The sequence below is a fragment of the Artemia franciscana genome, chromosome 9 (genome assembly GCF_032884065.1).
Source record: "Artemia franciscana chromosome 9, ASM3288406v1, whole genome shotgun sequence".
NCBI lineage: Eukaryota > Metazoa > Arthropoda > Branchiopoda > Anostraca > Artemiidae > Artemia > Artemia franciscana.
Window position 1 is genome coordinate 346668 of NC_088871.1, and position 19219 is coordinate 365886.

The following is a 19219-nucleotide window of genomic DNA, read 5'->3' on the forward strand; positions in this document are numbered from 1 at the left end:
GAAAAGTTCTAGTGCCCTTTTTAAGTGACAAAAAAAATTGGAAGGCACCTAGGCCCCCTCCCCCACTAATTATTTTCCAAAGGTCACCAAATTCACAAAATTCTGAGATAGTCATTTTATTCAGCGTAATCAACAAACCTTATAACTATGTCTTTGGATACGACTTACTCCCCCACAGTCCCCGTGGGAGGGGCCACAAGTTACAAACTTTGACCAGTGCTTACATATAGTAATGGTTATTTGGAAGTGCACAGAAGTTTTCTGGGGGATTTTTAGGTTGGGGGGGGGGGGGTTTGAAGAAGGGGATATGTTGGGGGAACTTTCCTTGGAGGAATTTGTCATGGGGGAAGAAATGTTTCATGAAGGGAGCGCAGACGGGTTTTGTGATTCAGGGGTCATTCTTAAGAAATTGGGACACAATTTAAGCTTTAGAGTAAAGACCGAGGTACTGACGAGGGGGTGAGCCCCTTCATATACGTAATAAGAACTTGAGAATATAGAAGTTCGTTCCGTAAGCTAATTTGTAAGTTACGTATATCTTTTACTAATAAAAAGATAACCAAATTTTTTGGTTACTAATAAAGTAACCAAAAAATCGAAGGGCAACTAGGCCTCCTCCCCCGCTCCTTTTTTCAAAATCATTCGATCAAAACTATGAGAAAGCCATTTAGCCAAAAAAATAAATATGCAAATTTCGTTTTAATTATTCATGTGCGGATAGCCAAAATCAAACCATGCATTGATTCAAAAACGTTCAGAAATGTATTAAAAAAACAAGATTTTTTTTAACAGAAAGTAAGGAGCGACATTAAAACTTAAAACGAACAAAAATTACTTTCGTATATGAAAGGGGCTGCTTCCTCATCAACGCCCCACTCTTTACGCTAAAGTTTTTTACTGTTTTAAAAAGTAGTGTTAAGAGAAAGAGTCAAACTTTAGCGTAAAGAGCAGCAGCCTTTCTCCCATCCCTAGATTTTCCAAAGATTTTAGAAAATGTTTTTTCTGCCTATTTTCATTCAAAAATGCCCTTTTTGAGAATCATATTTAAAAATAGAAAAATAACAAATCTTTGCCCCCTGCGACTAGAATGTAAAATAAATTTACCCCTGCCCCATGAATTGGTACTACTCTAATTGACTACTCTAATTGATGTTTACTTTCATTCGTGAGTCACAATAAGCAATTTTTAGTTGTATTTATGTTAATAAAGTATTATCTCTTCCATGGCTGCTGCTGTTAACAAAAATTAACCATTAATTTTAGTGTTGCCAATGGGTAAAAAATTGCCTGAAGATTTGCAAAGTTACCTTGACACAGTTACTTGACAAAGCAACTAAAATTACGTAATTACTTAATTTCTTATTGCTTAACAAATTAATTACTGAATTTGGCAACTAAATTAACCTGATAAACAGATATTGCTCATGTATAAACATCCGTATAAAACCGTAAGGGTAATGGGACTGACGGGCCCTTTCACCCACTTCAGCAGAAAATGTCTCTGCTAAAAATAATGCCATCAACAGTGGAACAGTGAATAGTTGCAAAACTTAAATTTTTTTTGCAAAAGCAAAAAAAACCAGGTTTTTAGAACTAAATTTCATTAGTGCAGGAGACTATCAATGGTAGCTCTACCTTGTATACAGCGATATAGTGCCAAATCCATCACTTTGTTTATTAGTTAGAAGTTACTAGAATTAGGAAGCTGCTACCTCAGCTTTAGATGTCTTTGTGTCCCAAAATTATGAAGCTTCGAACTAAACTCGAAGCCCGAGTTTAGTTCGAAAAAAGCACCGAGTATTGATCAATCTAGTTTTTATTTAAGGTACTTAAATTGATGAATTGATCAGGGGTTTTGCTCTGACTTTAAAACGGTTCATGAGAAACGTCTCATAAATGGGGTATGACGGTGAACGTTAGGCCTCGGAGAATATTTAAATCCATGGTATGAAGTTTGGGTAACTTCGTTTCAAACCATATTGCAGATTGTCTCCTATATTTATGAGATGAATTTTGCGAATTCATTCCTAATAAATTACCGAATAAATGAACACAAGTCTATTTACCTTTCTTATTGCTCTTATTGCTACTTTGTGCGTTTCTGTTAGCTGTGTTAACCGCGGTTCATCTTCTTCATCTGAAAGAGAAGAAAAACTACTATAATTCTTCTACAAACTACTTTATTTACTATAAATACTATAAACTACTTCATCTAAAAAGAAGAAAAAACTACTATAATTAAGTCACACGAGTCACGCAATGGTACATTACGCTCCCAAATTCACAAAAAGTTTTGTGCCCAGAAACATAATAGGGTTTCCCATTTCTTACCGTTTTTACCATATTTACCATTCTTTAACATTTTACAGAAGAGTGACACTTTAAGCTGTTGGTAAGATGATTTTAATGACAAAGAAAAATCTTAAGGAAATTGTAAGTTTTACCCAAAGAATATTGCTTGTATATACTAAAAGATATTCGATTATCTTTGACAACCGAAATGAAAATATATTTAAAACCGGTTAGCTCTCTTCAAAAAATATTACTTGTATTTTGTATATTATCATTTCAATCAAAAATGTTAGGACAGTGAGCTCCAAGAAATTATTTGATAATCCAAATTTTACCCAAAGGATATTGCTTGTATAGACCAAAAGATATTTGATTATCTTTGGCAACCGAAAATGAAAATGTATTTAAAACGGGTTAGCTTTCTTTAAAAATATTATTTGCTTTTTGTACGTTATCATTTCAATCAAAAATGGTAAGACAGTGAGGTCTAAGAAATTATTTGATAATCTTTAAGCTAGAGTAACTGAAAAATTTACTCCCAATAAAAGATGTCGTCCTAATAAAGGCGTTCACCTACAGAACCAGCTAGAATTGTATTACTAAACACAGATATCTGGCCAAGAACTTAATCAGACATGAAGGTGAAAAGAGGAGCGATACGTAAATGCCCCTTTAAGTACCAAAGAAATGAAAATAAAAACATTTCCCCTTAAAAAAATATCTTAGATCTGTTCATACCTTAAGTCTGCCCATGTTTAGTGACATTCACATACAGGACCAGCTAGAATTGTGTGACTAAGAATGGATTTTTGGCCAAGTACTCAATCAGACATGAGGATGGACAGAGGAGGGACACGTACACGCCCCTTTAAGTACCAAAGAAATCAAAATAAAAACATTTCCCCTTAAAAACATCTTTTCATACCTGTCTGTTAGGTCTGTTATATACCTAATAGCCATGATTTTCTAATATTTTGCTTTTTTTTCAAATTACGAAGTTTTTAGGGCAGCAACATATTTTTATCAGTGTTTCCAGATGAAGTGTAAAAATTAGTAGGTATAGCTAATTAGTTAAGTTTGACTCCTTTTTTTTTGTCTGTAAAAATTTAAACATTGATAATCTACCCATTTCCAAAGGCACCTACAAATTCAAAAGAAATCTATACCCTCTTAAGCTATTTGATGTCATATTATGTTTTTAGCTATATATTTTTCATTTTTAAACTACTTCTCTTTTTTTTCGTCTTTCGTCATGAAAAGGCAGTATGGTCTTCGAAGTTATCTACTTTTTTTTATTTTATACCATTACTAAAAAAAACTGGAAAAATGTAAGTGGAGGCCTTTTTCATTAAAAATTGAATTCATGATTTTTCCTGATTTTTAAGATTTAATACGGTTGTGTAAATTATTCTCTCACTTAATTCAAGCAATGAAACCGTATTTTCACTCTCAGTACTTTAAACTTATACGATGAGCATAGGAAGAGAAGCAGCTTCTTTATTAGCATCATTTCAAATCTTATTCATATAGTTCTAGACATTATGCTTGTCTGTATCATACACGGCAATAGCACTGCATTTTCTGTGTGAACGGGTCCTGCTAGGACATAGATGTCTGGCCAGACATGTCATACACGGCAATATCATACACGGCAATAGCACTGCATTTTCTGTATGAACGGGTCCTGCTAGGACATAGATGTCTGGCCGGACATGTCATACACGGCAATATCCTACACGGCAATAGCACTGCATTTTCTGTATGAACGGTCCTGCTAGGACATAGATGTCTGGCCAGACATGTTTAAAGTCATACAGGTCTTTCTAGACATGAATCAGAATCGTGCTTTACAAAATGGGATATAAGTCACATTAGAACTTCTCTTTTATGCACTAAAAAAGAAGTGCTTGCTCTACTGATGCTGGAGATAAGCAAATTTCATTAATATTTTCATTGCAAAGTAATTAGACTGAAAGCCATTGAAAGAAAATTCCTTTTGCTTTCTATCTTTAATTAGAAATTAAATAAGCCTTTAGAAAAACTGACTGGCTCTTGTTAGAAAAGTTGAGGTTCAATTATTTTACTTTCACCCTTCGCTCATAGAAAAATACCTATATATTTTGGCCCAATAGTCAGTTAGCCTTACACGAGATGATTAGATATGCTTTACAAAAGTAACCAGCTGAGAAACCTTTACTAGAAAATTCATTTTCCCTATATAACTCATTTATCTTTCAGTGAGGGATGCTTCTCTTTTTTATGTACCGCATTTAGACGATTTCTTTCTTCTTGTCACCAAAAGAGGGATAAATGTAAACAAAAGAATGGTTTTCTTTCGTTACCATATTATGCTTACCAAATAGGATTGATCCATAAATTGGCAGACCTTACACCGATAGAAATTTTCGGTGTGTTTTGTTTGCTGGAGAAACTGAGGGTTCTTTTCTAGAAGAAGAAGATGAGGCCTCAACTTGCCATTTTTCCTTCAGTAAGTGCTCACACTATTTCAAGGCAAACTACAACACATTCAGTATCAGTCTATGTCACCTCTAGGATGTTTGTGTGGTATGTTAAAATCAAGAATGACAAGTCCACTTTTATAATGCCATTAAAAGTGCTATATTTTGCTTAGAAATGTATCGAAGGATTAAAATTAAATGCATATTGTACATAGACATAGTTTAGGATTAAACTTTGCGGATCAATGAGATCTAAATGGCTTTAAATTATAACGGATAAAAATAGTGGCTAGGTTCATAAATCTAGGTGCTCAGAATCTTTTTAGTGGTAGCTATTATTTTATAAAGTTTCCGTAAAAATTTTTTTAAGGATTTTCAATAGTTTTACTCATTACAGAGCATTGATGTTTCTTTATTTAAATATTTCAAATCTGAACTGCATATTTTTCATGTTTTGATAGTCGTACTGGCGGATAAGTAGTATATATGAAAAGTCGAAGAACTCAGGATTCGTTAGCTCAGGTCTTGGGTAGAACGCCCAAGGGAAAGAGAGCCTACTCGTGGGTTATATCTCGCTTAGATATTGTTGGTAGAGCTCTTTGATAGATAAGTATCTGGCATGGCAGCTAAATTCTAGGTTGATCAGAAATTTACTTTACAAAGCGTTTTCAGTACTGACGACAGTGAATCCACGGACGATGCTGGTTCTTCTCAAAAAATGGAGAAGAGAAGAAAATCTCTAGAAGGCTTATGCAATATCCACCCATTCAACGTGAGCTATTTGCCTTCAGTTTTTTAAACTTTGAAGGAATATTTATAATTGTTTTTGTGAGAGGTGATAACCTCTTTATTATTAAAAAAAAATCATAAGTTTTGGAACGTGTGAAACTTGGCAGGTGGTAGTGAAAAAGATTTGTTTTCTGTTTTTTAAATTCTCCCTACTGCGTAGCCAGATGGCTCCGAATTAAACTTTCGCCCTGGAGGTTTTAGTAATTGAATATTAATTTGAAGTTTTTTTTTATTTTTACATTAGAAGTTATAGTTTCCTACTCTTTTAAATGTAGTTTTGAATCTCCTTATTAAGAAAAGTGATGTCTCACACGTGCTGTAGGAAAATAGAAAATTAGCTTGTTGACACTTTCAATGGCAACTTTGCAAACAGAATCATGTCCACTGGCAAAGAATGGCCTTGGTAGTAAGACAGATGAAGAGTTCACTTTCTGATGCAAGTAGGCCTACAAGTGAGATTGTTGATATCAGACAGTCAAATTACCAATTTATTTCTTCTGAATAATAATGATAACAATGGTTTTAATAAGTTTTAACAGTTTAATAACATACCCTATAACCATGCCAATATGAAATGAAGAATTAAAATATCGGTTTCTCTGCCTCAGAAATTGTCCTAGACAATTAAGAATTAAACACTCATCACTCCCTATATTCACCAGCCATCGTTTTATCAATTCTACACTCTCCATGCACTTCCTTTCGAAACTCACTCAATTTTAGGTATTAGCTTAACATAACATTGAATTTGTAGTTCTTAACTATTTAAAATATATATATATATATATACATATATATATATATATATATATATATATATATATATATATATATATATATATAATATATATATATATATATATATATATCTATATATATAAAAATAAGTTGTCTGTCTGTCTGTCTGTGGATCAGGTGACGTCATGTTTCTGTGTTGACTGACGTCATGAAATTAGTTGTCGTCATTTTTGCTTTGACGGTGACGTCATTAGACCGAGACAGAGGGAATATAAGTGACGACCGGGAACCTCAAAGAGAAATTACAGACTGGGACACCCGGACACAAATCACGACCGGGACACAGGGAATATAAATGACGACCGGGACATAGGGACACAACTACAACGGGGACGCCGGGGGCACAGGCGGGATATATAAATGACGACCGGGACACAGGGATTGTTCGAATAGAAATTACAGACTGGGACACCGGGACACAAATGACGACCGGGACACCGGGACACAGGGAATATAAATGACGACCGGGACACTGAAAGAGAAATTACAAACTGGGACACCGGGACACAAATGACGACCGGGACACAGGGAATATAAATGACGACCGGGACACAGGGACACATCATTAGAATAATGAGGTATAGATCTGAATACGGATTGTTTTTCCCATGGACAATTATATGTTGCATGTTCAAGAGTCAGTAAACCTGACAATCTATTTATATGCACAGACAATGGGACAGCGAAGAATGTTGTATATTCGCATGTTTTACGTAGTTAAAAACATATATTTATATCTATCTCTATTCACAGGTGGGACACAGGGACACAACTACAATGGCGCGTAACTAATATGGCGCGTAACGACTTACGCGCGCGGGGGGGCTTGGGGGGGCGCGAAGCGCCCCACTAACTAGGTGTTGGGGTGGCGCGAAGCGCCACCCCAACAGCAAGTATATATATATATATGTTCCGGTCGTCATTTATATTCCCTGTGTCTCGGTCGTGAATTGTGTCCCGGTGTCCCAGTCAGTAATTTCTCTTTGAGTGTTCCGGTCGTCATTTATGTTCCCTGCGTCCCGGTCGTCATTATAAAAATTATATTCCCTGTGTCCCGGTCGTCATTTGTGTCCCGGTGTCCCAGTCTGTAATATCTCTTTGATTTTCCCGGTCGTCATTTATATTCCCTGTGTCCCGATCGTCATTTGTATCCCGGTGTCCCGGTCTGTATATACATTCGTTTTTGAATTGGTTTATGATGAAATAAATTTTTGTTATTTTCCTTTTTTCTTTTTAGTTTTTTTTTTGGTTTTTACCTTTTTTTTAGCTTCTTTAGTTTTTTCTTTTTTCTTTTTAGTTTTTTTTGTAGTTTTTACCTTTTTTATTTTTTTTTTATTTTTATTTTAATTTTTTTAGTTTTCTTTTTCTCCTTTATTTTTCAGTTTTTTTCTTTTTTCTTTTTTAGTTTTTAGTTTTTTACCTTTTTTTTAATTTTCCCGGTCGTCATTTATATTCCCTGTGTCCCGATTGTCATTTGTATCCCGGTGTCCCGGTCTGTATATACATTCGTTTTTAAGTTGGTTTATGATGAAATAAATTTTTTGTTTTTTTCCTTTTTTTTCTTTTTAGTTTTTTTTTTGGTTTTTACCTTTTTTTTAGCTTCTTTCTTTTTTTTCTTTTTTTTTCTTTTTTCTTTTTAGTTTTTTTGTAGTTTTTACCTTTTTAGTTTTTTTATTTTTATTTTTTTCAGTTTTCTTTTTCTCCTTTATTTTTCAGTTTTTTTTCTTTTTTAGTTTTTAGTTTTTTACCTTTTTTTTAGTTTTTACCTTTTTTAGTTTTTTTAGTATTTTCTTTTTAGTTTTTTTTGTAGTTTTTACCTTTTTTATTTTTTTCTTCTTTTGTATTAATGCTAAAGCCAAGGTTCGAACCTGGTCCCGGTCGTCATTTGTATCCCGGTGTCCCGTCTGTATATACATTTGTTTTTGAATTGGTATATGATGAAATGACTTTTTTGTTTTTTTCCTTTTTTTTCTTTTTAGTTTTTTTTTTGGTTTTTACCTTTTTTAGCTTTTTAATTTTTTTCTTTTTATTTTTTTCTTTTTACCTTTTTTTAGTTTTTTTAGTTTTTTTATGTACATATATATATATATATATATATATATATATATATATATATATATATATATATATATATATATATATATATATATATCATTATCGATAAGAAATTTACCTGATGAACCTCTTGATTCATGGTAGTCGCTTATGTCAGATCTACTTGTATCTGTATTTGTCAATCGACTTTTGTAACCGGGGGACTGTAGATTTTTTCTTCTTATAGTGGGTAGCCTAGTTACAAAAGATGTATTGTGCTTAAACCTGAAAGAGAAGTTTTTGTGTGTATATTAATTTTTCAATTATATTAATTTTATTTAAAATTATATTAGTGAAATTTATAAAACGATGGTGAAATGTTCTTAACTTTCACAGAGGCATGATGAAGTTAAGAAATGTTGTCCTTTATGAAAGAAAATTTTGCTAACTTTTACTGATAGTATTTTTCCATCCCCCTTCCATAAAAAGAATGAGACATATTCATAGGCTTAAAAATGATACGGAATTGCAGCAAATCAGAGGTTAGTGTATTTAAGAAAAAATAAAATTTCTTATTTTCTATCATGTAAATTTATATTCAAGATTTGTATAAGTAACAAAATCACTTAAGAATACCCCTCCCATTTGACGACTAAAATGTTATGTATGACTAGTAGATGTTAGTATTTATTCTTTGGAAAAGTCTTTTGTTCGTTTTTAATTGTTTTTGTTAAAATTTTATCAGAGCGATAGATAATATTTAATTACAACTATTATGAATACATAAATTATAACGAGAAATTATAACTCTAAAATGTAACAAAATAAAAATGCATGAAAACCTTACTAAAAGTGATTGAAAAAAGAGTTTTGATGGCAAGGATCTAAAGCAAAATGACACAAGTGGCAAAAGTGCGAAGTGCAAAAAAGAAGTAATAAATATATAGGTACCGTAGTCTATAGACGGTATTAAACATTTTACCGAAGCTGGAAAATTTTTGTTTTCATCTCAACTTGAAAGGCCAAATTTGAATAGCTAAGAAAAATAATAATAACTTCCATAAGTGGGAAGGTTGTAAAACTATAAAAACTTGAAAATTTAAAAAAGCCTTTAAATGCATTTCATTTTGGGAGAAGCCAAACTGATTTTGGTAGAAGATGGTACAATTGTGTAAGAGGTCTTTTTGGAGCCACTATGGTCGCAGCAAGGATTTTTTGGTAAACTTTCGATTCACACCTTACATAGATGGCTAAGATATAGACTTACTTTTCCGTTTAGATGGCCACCCTGAATCTTAGCTTAAAATTTGTTTCCGTCACAAATACTTTGCCCACCAACTCTCCCCACCTTATGGTCAAATGTATGCCCCAAATTGTATATGTATTGCAGAGAATATTCGAAATTCACCGGTAAATGTCCGAAATACCTTCTTCCTCCTGGGACTTAGTCGGCGTTATCAGTCGCCTTTTCAGTTTAATGCAAGGTTTGATGATGACAGGTTAGGTTAGGTTGAGCTAGGTTAGCTTAGGTTTTTAACCCAAATTTATAACCAAATTTGACCTAACCTAAACTAACATAATCTAACCTAACTTTAAGTTTTATCATCATAACTTGCATAAGAATGAAAAGCTGATTTGCAAAGCTAATAAAATCCAAGGAGAGAAAGTGGAAACTCGTATATTTACCGGTGAGTATCGACACTAAACAGATTCTAGACATTCACTGTAACATATACACAATGAATTTTACATACATGACTTTTATAAGCGATTGGATACGCAATAAATATATGAAAAATTCATTGAATGCATACAATTTCCGGTATATATTTGACCATTGGCAGGGGGAGGGGTTTGGAGTAAAGAACTGCAATGGAAACCAACTTTATGGTAAGATGCAAGAAGACATTCGAAGTGGAAAAATATAACTATTTCTTAGCTATCTTAATAATCTATGAATACAAAAATTTCCGATTTTTTTTACAAATTAATACTTTTATTCGGGAGGGGCATACGATTCTTTCCTCCAAAGGACTTTCATTACATCACTGAATCATCCCTGAGTACGATAATTCATAAAAACTGTTTGCTTAAGCTAATGAACGGTAACTGAAAACTATTCTGTCTATGTAACAATCTAAACGATTAACTTTATTTTATTGAAATTGGAGATGATTTATAAGTAAGGATGATTCCTTAATCTCATTCGGGGGTGAAATCTGCTAAATACACTCTCTTTCAATGGGTATTATAAGAGACCCTTTAATCATACAAATTTTTTTTGGCTGAGCACGGTACAACAAATAAGGTTTTTATGTGAGATTAAGAACGTTCTTTGCTTCATGCACAATGTGTCAGGGATTTTAGCTAGTTTCTAAATGAGGTGGAACTATTCTAGTCAGGATAAAGGTTGATTGACATCATTTTTAAACTTTCCAACTTCTACTTCCCGAACTGTTTTAAAGCCCCTCCTTCATTCCATCTTTTTACACTTTAATCTTTGTTCCACCACCCAGAAAATCTAACTCAAAGTCCAAATTGAGGGCTGTTTTGGTGTTTGGGCCATAATTAAATGATGTTGCCACTACTTGAGGATATCCTACAAGCGTGTCCTCAATTATGGCTCCGGTTTCTTGAACTTGTAAGAGGCTAATATTTATGCTAGTATGAGATTGCAGAGTAGGGATTTCATTTCGAGGGATAGCACAAAGAGCAGAGCTTATGATACCTTTAATCTTTGTTCCACCTCCCAGAAAATCTAGCTCAAAATCCAAATTGATGGCTGTTTTAGTGTTTAAACAATATTTAAATGATGGTGCCACTACTTAAGGATATCCTAAAAGCTTGTTCTCAATTATGGCTCCGGTTTCTTGAACTTGTAAGAGGTAGTGCTTAGGCTAGCACGAGGTTCCCTTTTGAGGGGTAAGGATAAGGAGCAGAACTTATGATGAAAGAGGAACCTAAAAACCAAGAACCCCTCTGGCATTTTACAGAAGTATGTTCTCAATGAGACTCTTATATCAAAATAGAAAAAAAGCTATTTGGGATAAATATACTAGTTAAGTTTTGCAGACATGGGGCTTACATCCACTTCAGTTACAAACAATCGAAAATCATTGCCTTGCTAAAATATCAGTCTGAAGACAAAATCACGTCAAACTCAAGCATGTCGGCAAAAAATGCACAGAAAACCTACAAACTTTTAGTTCAAAATTGTTATCTTAAAAACAATTCAACAACAAAACACCAAAACATAAGAGGACTCAACACCAAAAAGACTATAAAATCTACTGCAAAATGCACTATTATCTCTATAAGGATCTTAGTGACATTTCAGCTGTTTTCCAGTAATAATCTGGACTGCATACTCTTAATGTTGATTGAGAAACTTGGCAACTCACCAACAGGAAAAATTATAGTCAAACTTGTGGATACAAACAAAGCTTGTACGACAACAGGTCCAACAATATATTTTGTCCATTTTCAGTGAGCTAAATATTTGAGAGCAAACCATTATTAACAAAAGTCTTGTCTCTGTGAACTAAAAATGTTTTTCACAACAATGGTCCATGCGTCGACATTTCTGGGCAACATTCTGGTACTAAGATTGACTGTCGCCAAACTTTTTTATTTTTCTGTTCCAAAAATCTGGATTTACACAAAAAAAAACATGTCTTAGTTTCAATAGATACTATTTAATTTTAATAGATTTAATTTTGAGGATTCCTATTTTGAAAAAAAGAGTTTTGAATAGAAATGTACTTTCAAGAATGTCTGATATACCATGTGGCAATGAGAGAGTAATTATGAGAGTCTGTTGCTACACATTATCACATATAATCATTACTAACAAGATTTCCAGTATTTTAACTTTGTTCTACTGGTTTTAGTTGGTTATTTAGCATCGTTTGATGTAGACAGAGGATGCAACTAGAGGTAGAACCAGTAAACAATATGTACTCCTCAGGAAGCTGAACTTGGAAGAGAACAAAGATACCCTCACAGAAAATATACAAAGATCAGATGAGGTATCATCACAGGAGGAATAGAAGGCATGAACTGGTGAAAAGAATATTCTAAGGATTTGTTAAACAGGAAAATCCTGGCTACATCCCAAATTTCCTCCGTCTAGCCTAGTCAAAATGTGCAGCCTGTAAACCCATCACCTGTGCAGCATTATCCTTGCGATGTATCTCCAGCTTCAATAGAGTAATTTCAGAAAAGCCATGAAGTCTCTCACATAAGGAATGCAGGTGGGGACGCCCCACTGGCAGAAATATACAAAGTAGTCTCGGTGCTGGTTAAGGCCTTAACAAACCTACTTAGCAAAGTCTGGGCTCTGATTATGTGTCCCATGATCGGCGTAACGCTGCTATAATTCCTATATTCAAGAAAAGAGATGAATGAGATTGTAAAATAAAGCTAGAGAGCCTCAAAAACAGACATAGCTGAGAAGATTTTGTAATTGGTATACTAAAACACTTTTTAAAGAACGAGAGCAACAAACAAGGAGGAATCAGGCAGGTTTTTGCCTTGGAATGGGATGTGTAAATCATATCTTTACCCTGTGCCTTCTTCTTCAACTACATTTCATACACAGATTTGACGGATATTGGCTATCGAATAAAAATAATCGACCTGCTAAGGTCACACTATGAGAATACCTTGACTAGCTTACAGCCATATGATGAGCAAACAGGACTGTTTGAAATAGCATATGTGATCTCCCAAGATTTCCCGCATCGTCAATTCTTTTCAACTATATTATTGACTGGAATACAAAAAAAAAATGAAAGAAGATGATGATGTCGCCATCTCAGCACAAGAAACCATTGCTGATACTGAATATGCTGATAATGGCACTCTACTAGTAGACAACAACAAGAAAGCGCAAAATATAATGGAAAGAGTACTGAACAGTGCTAGTAAGACAGGACTTGTGATTAGTATCCCAAAGACAAGCTATTTTTCAACCAAAGAAAAGAGTATATCTCAATGGAGAGCCCGATTCAGAAGGTGGAAGAGTTTGATTATCTGGGTTCATCGATAGATGCTAATTCTGGAGCTTTTAGTGAGGTTCAAAGGAAGATTAGCAAAGCCTGGGCCGTCTTCGGCCAGCTCCACAGACTACAATGAACAAGAAGGGCAACAAACCTCGTAGTGAAAATCATGATCTACACAGCATGCGGGTGTTCAATTTTGTTAAATGGCTGTGAGATCTGTTCGCTTGAGGTAGAGAAAGATCGTCAGATTGACATGATTGACCGGCAATGCCTGATGGTCACTAGCAATATAAGGATGTCGAAAAGGATTAGCAGCCAACGGCTGGTGTAAATATGTGAACAAAATCTATATGTTTCCACATTGATAAAAAACATACGTCTTAAACTTCTTGATACCGAGTTGAGCTGAACAGCATGTGCCTCGTTTTAACTAACTAAGTAAATAAGTAAGGTGTTAACAGAGAATAATTTAGATAGACGTTCCTGATATTAGAGCAAACCTTGAATTACAACACAGAAATCTCTTAACTGTAGCTTGTCTCCGGATTTCTCAGCATCACTATCTAATTAGGTTCTTTAAGTTGTGAGTTTTGTTTCATAACTATTTTTACCTCATTTTATCTTTGTTTTTTCGCCTTCTATTGTTTGTCGATTATTTTTTATTTTTATATTTTGCTTATGTTTTACTCTATATGTCTCTATTTCTGGTCGTATTTTTAAATGTTGCTCTACGTATTTGGCTATTGTGTAGTTTGAACGAAAAAACAACAACAATAATATTGATAATAATAATAATGGTAATGATAATAATAATCGTCAGTAATACCTGTGTTCGGGTCTTATAAAGTGCTGTTCTACTAGGATTTAGAGTAAACACTATTTTGATTATATTAGCAAGCTTATATCTCCTCCTGATGGAGTTTGATTTATTAATCCATTTTATTAGAAATTTAAATCTTAAAGGTGTTCTACCCATGAGGTTGAGTAATTAAAACTGCTTTAATCTTTCTTTTTGACTCTACTTGTACCCTTTCCTTCCTTTTACCATCTCATTCCTTGTTATTATTATATGATTACTTAGGTAATAAAAAAATTAAATAAACAACCATAAGGTAGCGTTAATCTTGTTATTAAAATTTAAATTACTTTCATAATTATAAAATAAGATTGTTCCCTTTTGCAAAACAATGAAGAGCAATGAAAACAAAAAGGATTAGTACACCTACTAGCTCAAATCCCGAGTAACTAATATTTGTTTTTCTCTCTCTCCTCTTTACCCTTAAAATGATTGATCTTAGAAAATTATTTAACAGATTACTGAAGTGTTCTAAAGTAGAATTACGATCCTCATTTCTGTAGAAGAGAGGGAAACTAAATTGCTCACAGTATTATTAGATACTATAAATTTATCTCCCAAGACAATTGTCTCTAAGAAATTAAGAACAGGAAAAAATTAGTAGAACTAAGTCAAAATTGATGAAATCATGTTCTTAAACACTGGGTATTGTAATTATAGTCAGTTGGATTCAGGATCCTTTGTCTGAGAGGAAGCGGGTCCGAATCCCAGTGTACCCAGTTGTTCAGTTGGGGACGGGGTCAGTGGCGTGACTCTGTAAGCTTAGCCAGAGTCGATCCAGCTCTAAATGGGTATCTGGAGAAATCTGGGGAAGGTAAACAGGAAAGGTGTGCGAAAGCACAGGATGGTTGGCCCCAACCCCCCATTGTACTTCCTGACTGAAGGGCCAAGAAACGGAGATCAGCACCGCCGGTAGGGACTGTTAAGTCTAATGCCGTATCCTTTACCTTTTTACCTTTTACCTTGTAAAACGGTTTCATATGGCTAGTTTCAACAGATAGAAAAAAGCTCCCCCAGCCGATAGAAATAAGTGCTTGGCCACCAAAAAAAGGATTAATATTTAATTAATTAATTAATTTTCATTTAAATTAATTAATTAATTAATTTAATATTTAATTAATTTTCAAATAAAAACAAATAAAGTTGGTTGTTTTCTCTTCCTATGTTATGACCATAGAAACAGTTCATATAAAATATTTTTTATTGCAGTCTACTTAAGATGCAATAGAAGAAGCCTTTTTAATATCCGAAATATTGTAAGAAAAAAAGGAAATCTCAAAGTCAAAATTTCTATCCAGAATGAAAAATTATAATATTACATATGATTTAAATTCATTCACATAGCATTGACTCAGTTTCCTGACTCCATTCATTATAGTAATAATAATAACAAAGATAATGTAATAATGATGAGGTGTAGTAGCTGAAATTTGTTTCTTGCAATGTTTTTATATCTTCTCATAGTTAATTATTATGTTACATTAAATATGTCAATTAGCTTCTAATAATCCCACGTTCACAACTAGCTTGTATTTTCTTTAATCAGTTAGCTTCTAATAACCTCATCATCATTATTTATATCATAGTAAATTATTTTAAGTAGGTAAATTATTTTAAGTAAATAAATATATTATTTATATTATATAGTAAAATATAATATCAAATAAAATATAATAGATGATACCAATAGCAAAATAATGATGATGAGGTTATTAGAAGCTAACTGATTAAAGAAAATACAAGCTAGTTGTGAACGTGGGATTATTAGAAGCTAATTGACATATTTAATGTAACATAATAATTAACTATGAGAAGATATAAAAACATTGCAAGAAACAAATTTCAGCTACTTGAAAAGGAAAGGTCGAGAAGAATGCTTCCTAGGACCAAAACTGCATTTAGAGGCTGGATTGTTTTTTTTTTATTTTTTTTTTTTTTTTTTTTACTGTGTGTCTGAACTCATCATATCTTAGGATAGGAACTCCTAGACAAAAGAAATATAAAAGCAGCACACTTTCTGTACGAAAACAGTTTCAAACAAGACTACTACAATCGTAAAAGACCACTACAACTAATTCTAAAAAAAATGAGCAACGTGGTGTTCAAGACCAAGAAACTGTTCTTCAGTTTTATTTTTAGCCCTTTGAAACCTAGAGCTTGTATTAATTCCAAAAACTCTTTTCAGCAAAATGAACATATGTCACTTTTAATAAAAGGGCAATCAAGGAAATGGGCCCAAAATTATATTTTTCCTTTATGAAACAAAACTATTTTAAACCATAATGAAATAAATTACTCTTTTCTTAAAGTGATAAGGATAAAAATACATTAGTTTCGATCACTAAGTAAAAATAAGTAGTAAAAGGTAATTTGCACTGTGTTTAAGTCTTAATTTAGCGCTTTCGTCATCGGAAAAAAAAATTGTTGCTCATCGATGTCAAGAAATTGAATGTGATATTTATAAACATCTCACCCTGCCACCTTCACTTACCAAAAGATGGAAGTGACCCAACAAAATGATCCATTTTATTAAGTGTTATAAATTGACGTTCCTGGGAGAAAAATTTATGACATAAAAATTGTGTAATTTAATCTGATAAAAATAACATCTTAGTTAAAAATGCGAAATTTACTTAATAGGATAAAAATAATCGTGTAATTTGTATGTTTAAAATTTCATAAAATATGTTTAAAATTGTATGTTATAAAATTTAAAATTTGTATGTTTAAAATTTAATAATTTGTATGTTTAAAATTTAATTTAAAAATTTAATTTAAAGTTTAATTTAAAATTTAATTTAAAATTTAATTTAAAATTCAAACTGAATATGTTTAAAATCAATAATACGTTTAGAATTTTATTTTTAAAATAAAATTTAATAAAATTAGTATGTATAAAATTTAAAATTTAAATTATGTTTAAAACCATAAATTTAAATTTGTATGTTGAAGATTTTATTGATAAAATGCGACTGGTGCTTAATCTGGATATTATGTTACCTTTGGTGTTAAATGAACAAGTTCAATCCGTTGCTGAAGGTTGTCGAAAAATGACTACATAAGCGAATTAACACATAATAGGGCAATATTAATAAAAATGTACACCTAACTGGTGCTATTTCCAAAAGAATAAAAATTATTTAAAATAGTAATATTCTTAAGTTATAAATCTCCAATCTCGTTAAGGAGCTTTTCTTTTGACGTTTCTCATATATTGAAAATTCGAATATTAAAAATACATTTTATTGATTGGTCAAACTGAAAAAAGTATATGCATTAGCATAGTAACATTAAATTGGATAATCACGACTGTATTTGTGGGGGCTACGGGCTTAAGACCCTCCATAAAATCTGAAAAAATACCATTTGTTTTGGTAATTACAATTTTAGGGGTTCTAGGCTACTAAATACTCAGGGTCTGATGTGACATTAGTCAACCATTTAATTAAATATTTTTCCTAAAATTGTGTGTGCTGATTATTCTTCTAAAGAAATCGATAAACGGGCAGTTAAGGACTACCTCTCTCCGAAAACCGTTTTAATTGAAGGCACAGCGTTTTATAAAGTTGTTGCAGTACTCAGTGCGGGCTGTCTCCTCTTGTAGGTAATTAAATAAAAAAAAAAACAAAAAAAAACATGTTTTTCTAACTAAAAGTAAGGAGCGACATTAAAGCTTAAACCGAACAGAAATTATTCCGTCTTTTAAAGGGACTATATCCTCCTCGACGCCTCGCTCTTTACGCTAAATTTTGACTCTTTGTTACAACTCTACTTTTTAAAACAATAAAAATTTTAATTGGAATAAATGGCTCTTTCGAAAGTACTAAGAAATTTAGCGTAAAGAGTGACGAGGGGAGAATATACGTAATATTTTTTGTTCGTTTTAAGTTTTATTGTTACTCCTTACTTTCACTTGAAAAAACTTGTTTTTATTTAGTTTCTGATCGTTTTTTAAATAATGCTGGGAAATCCGGCACCCCTTCACGGAAAATTCCCTTCCCCCGTGAAAAATTCTCCCTTGGAAAGATCCTCCTAAGTAACCTTCTTCCCCCACCCCCCATAATAATTCTTCTGAAAACGTCTCTATACTTCTCAATAACCACTACTATATGTAAACAATGGGCAAAGTTCACAACTTGCAGCCCTTCTTCCGAGGACTTTGGGAGATTAAGTCATCCTCAAAGACAAAATTATTTGGTTTTTGGCTATGCTGAACAAAATGGCTCTCACAAAATTTTGATCGAAGGACTCTGGGAAGAATTGAGCAGGGGGGAGGGTGTTAGTTGCCCTTCAATTTCTTGGCTAATTATAAAGGGCACTAAAGCTTTTAATTTCTGCTTGAATGAGCCCTCTCATAATATTCTAGGACCCCTCGGTCAATAGGATTACCCCTGCTAAGAAAAAAACAAAAAAGAAGAAAAAACGAAAACAAATAAACACGCATCCGTAGTCTTTCTTCTGGCAAAAATACAAAATTCCACATTTTTATAGATAGGATGTTGAAACCTCTGCAGCGGGGTTCTCTGTTACCTTAAATCTGACAGTACGATTTTCATTAAGATTCTATGACTTTGGGGTGTTTCCCCCTTTTTTCAAAAATAAGGTAAATATTCTCAGGCTCGTTATTTTTGATTGGTAATATTGAGGCTAAACTTGATGAAATTTAGATATCAGCGTAAAAATACAATTCTTTTGGTGTCACTCCTTACTTACAGTTCGTAACCACAAACTGTTTGACCTAACTGAATTGAAGTAAGCTGAATTGAAAGACCCTTCTGTTTCCAGCTTTACTAATTCCTGTTCCCAGACACTGATACTGCGATGCTTAATTTTAATATTGCAACCCCAATTTATATGTGATACCTAATATTCCTTTCAGTAAATTGATTACTAATTACAAACATTGTGAGGCTAGACTGAAAAATCTCGCATCCGTGATCTTTCTTCTGGCAAAAAATAAAACATTCCACGTTTTCAAACAGTTCGTG

General features: G+C 32.9%; 1 protein-coding gene across 5 annotated transcripts in view; it reads right to left on the reverse strand.

The window, feature by feature from the left end:
• LOC136030850 (potassium voltage-gated channel subfamily KQT member 4-like) overlaps positions 1 to 19219 on the reverse strand; it is a 317182-nt gene that overhangs the window by 93493 nt on the left and 204470 nt on the right. For all 5 annotated transcript variants that reach the window (XM_065709896.1, XM_065709898.1, XM_065709895.1 and 2 more), the window contains 2 exons: positions 8512 to 8657; positions 2067 to 2137 (listed from right to left, as the gene is read on the reverse strand). In XM_065709896.1, the coding sequence (XP_065565968.1) occupies positions 2067 to 2137; positions 8512 to 8657 (217 nt within the window). The remainder of the gene's footprint in view (positions 1 to 2066; positions 2138 to 8511; positions 8658 to 19219) is intronic.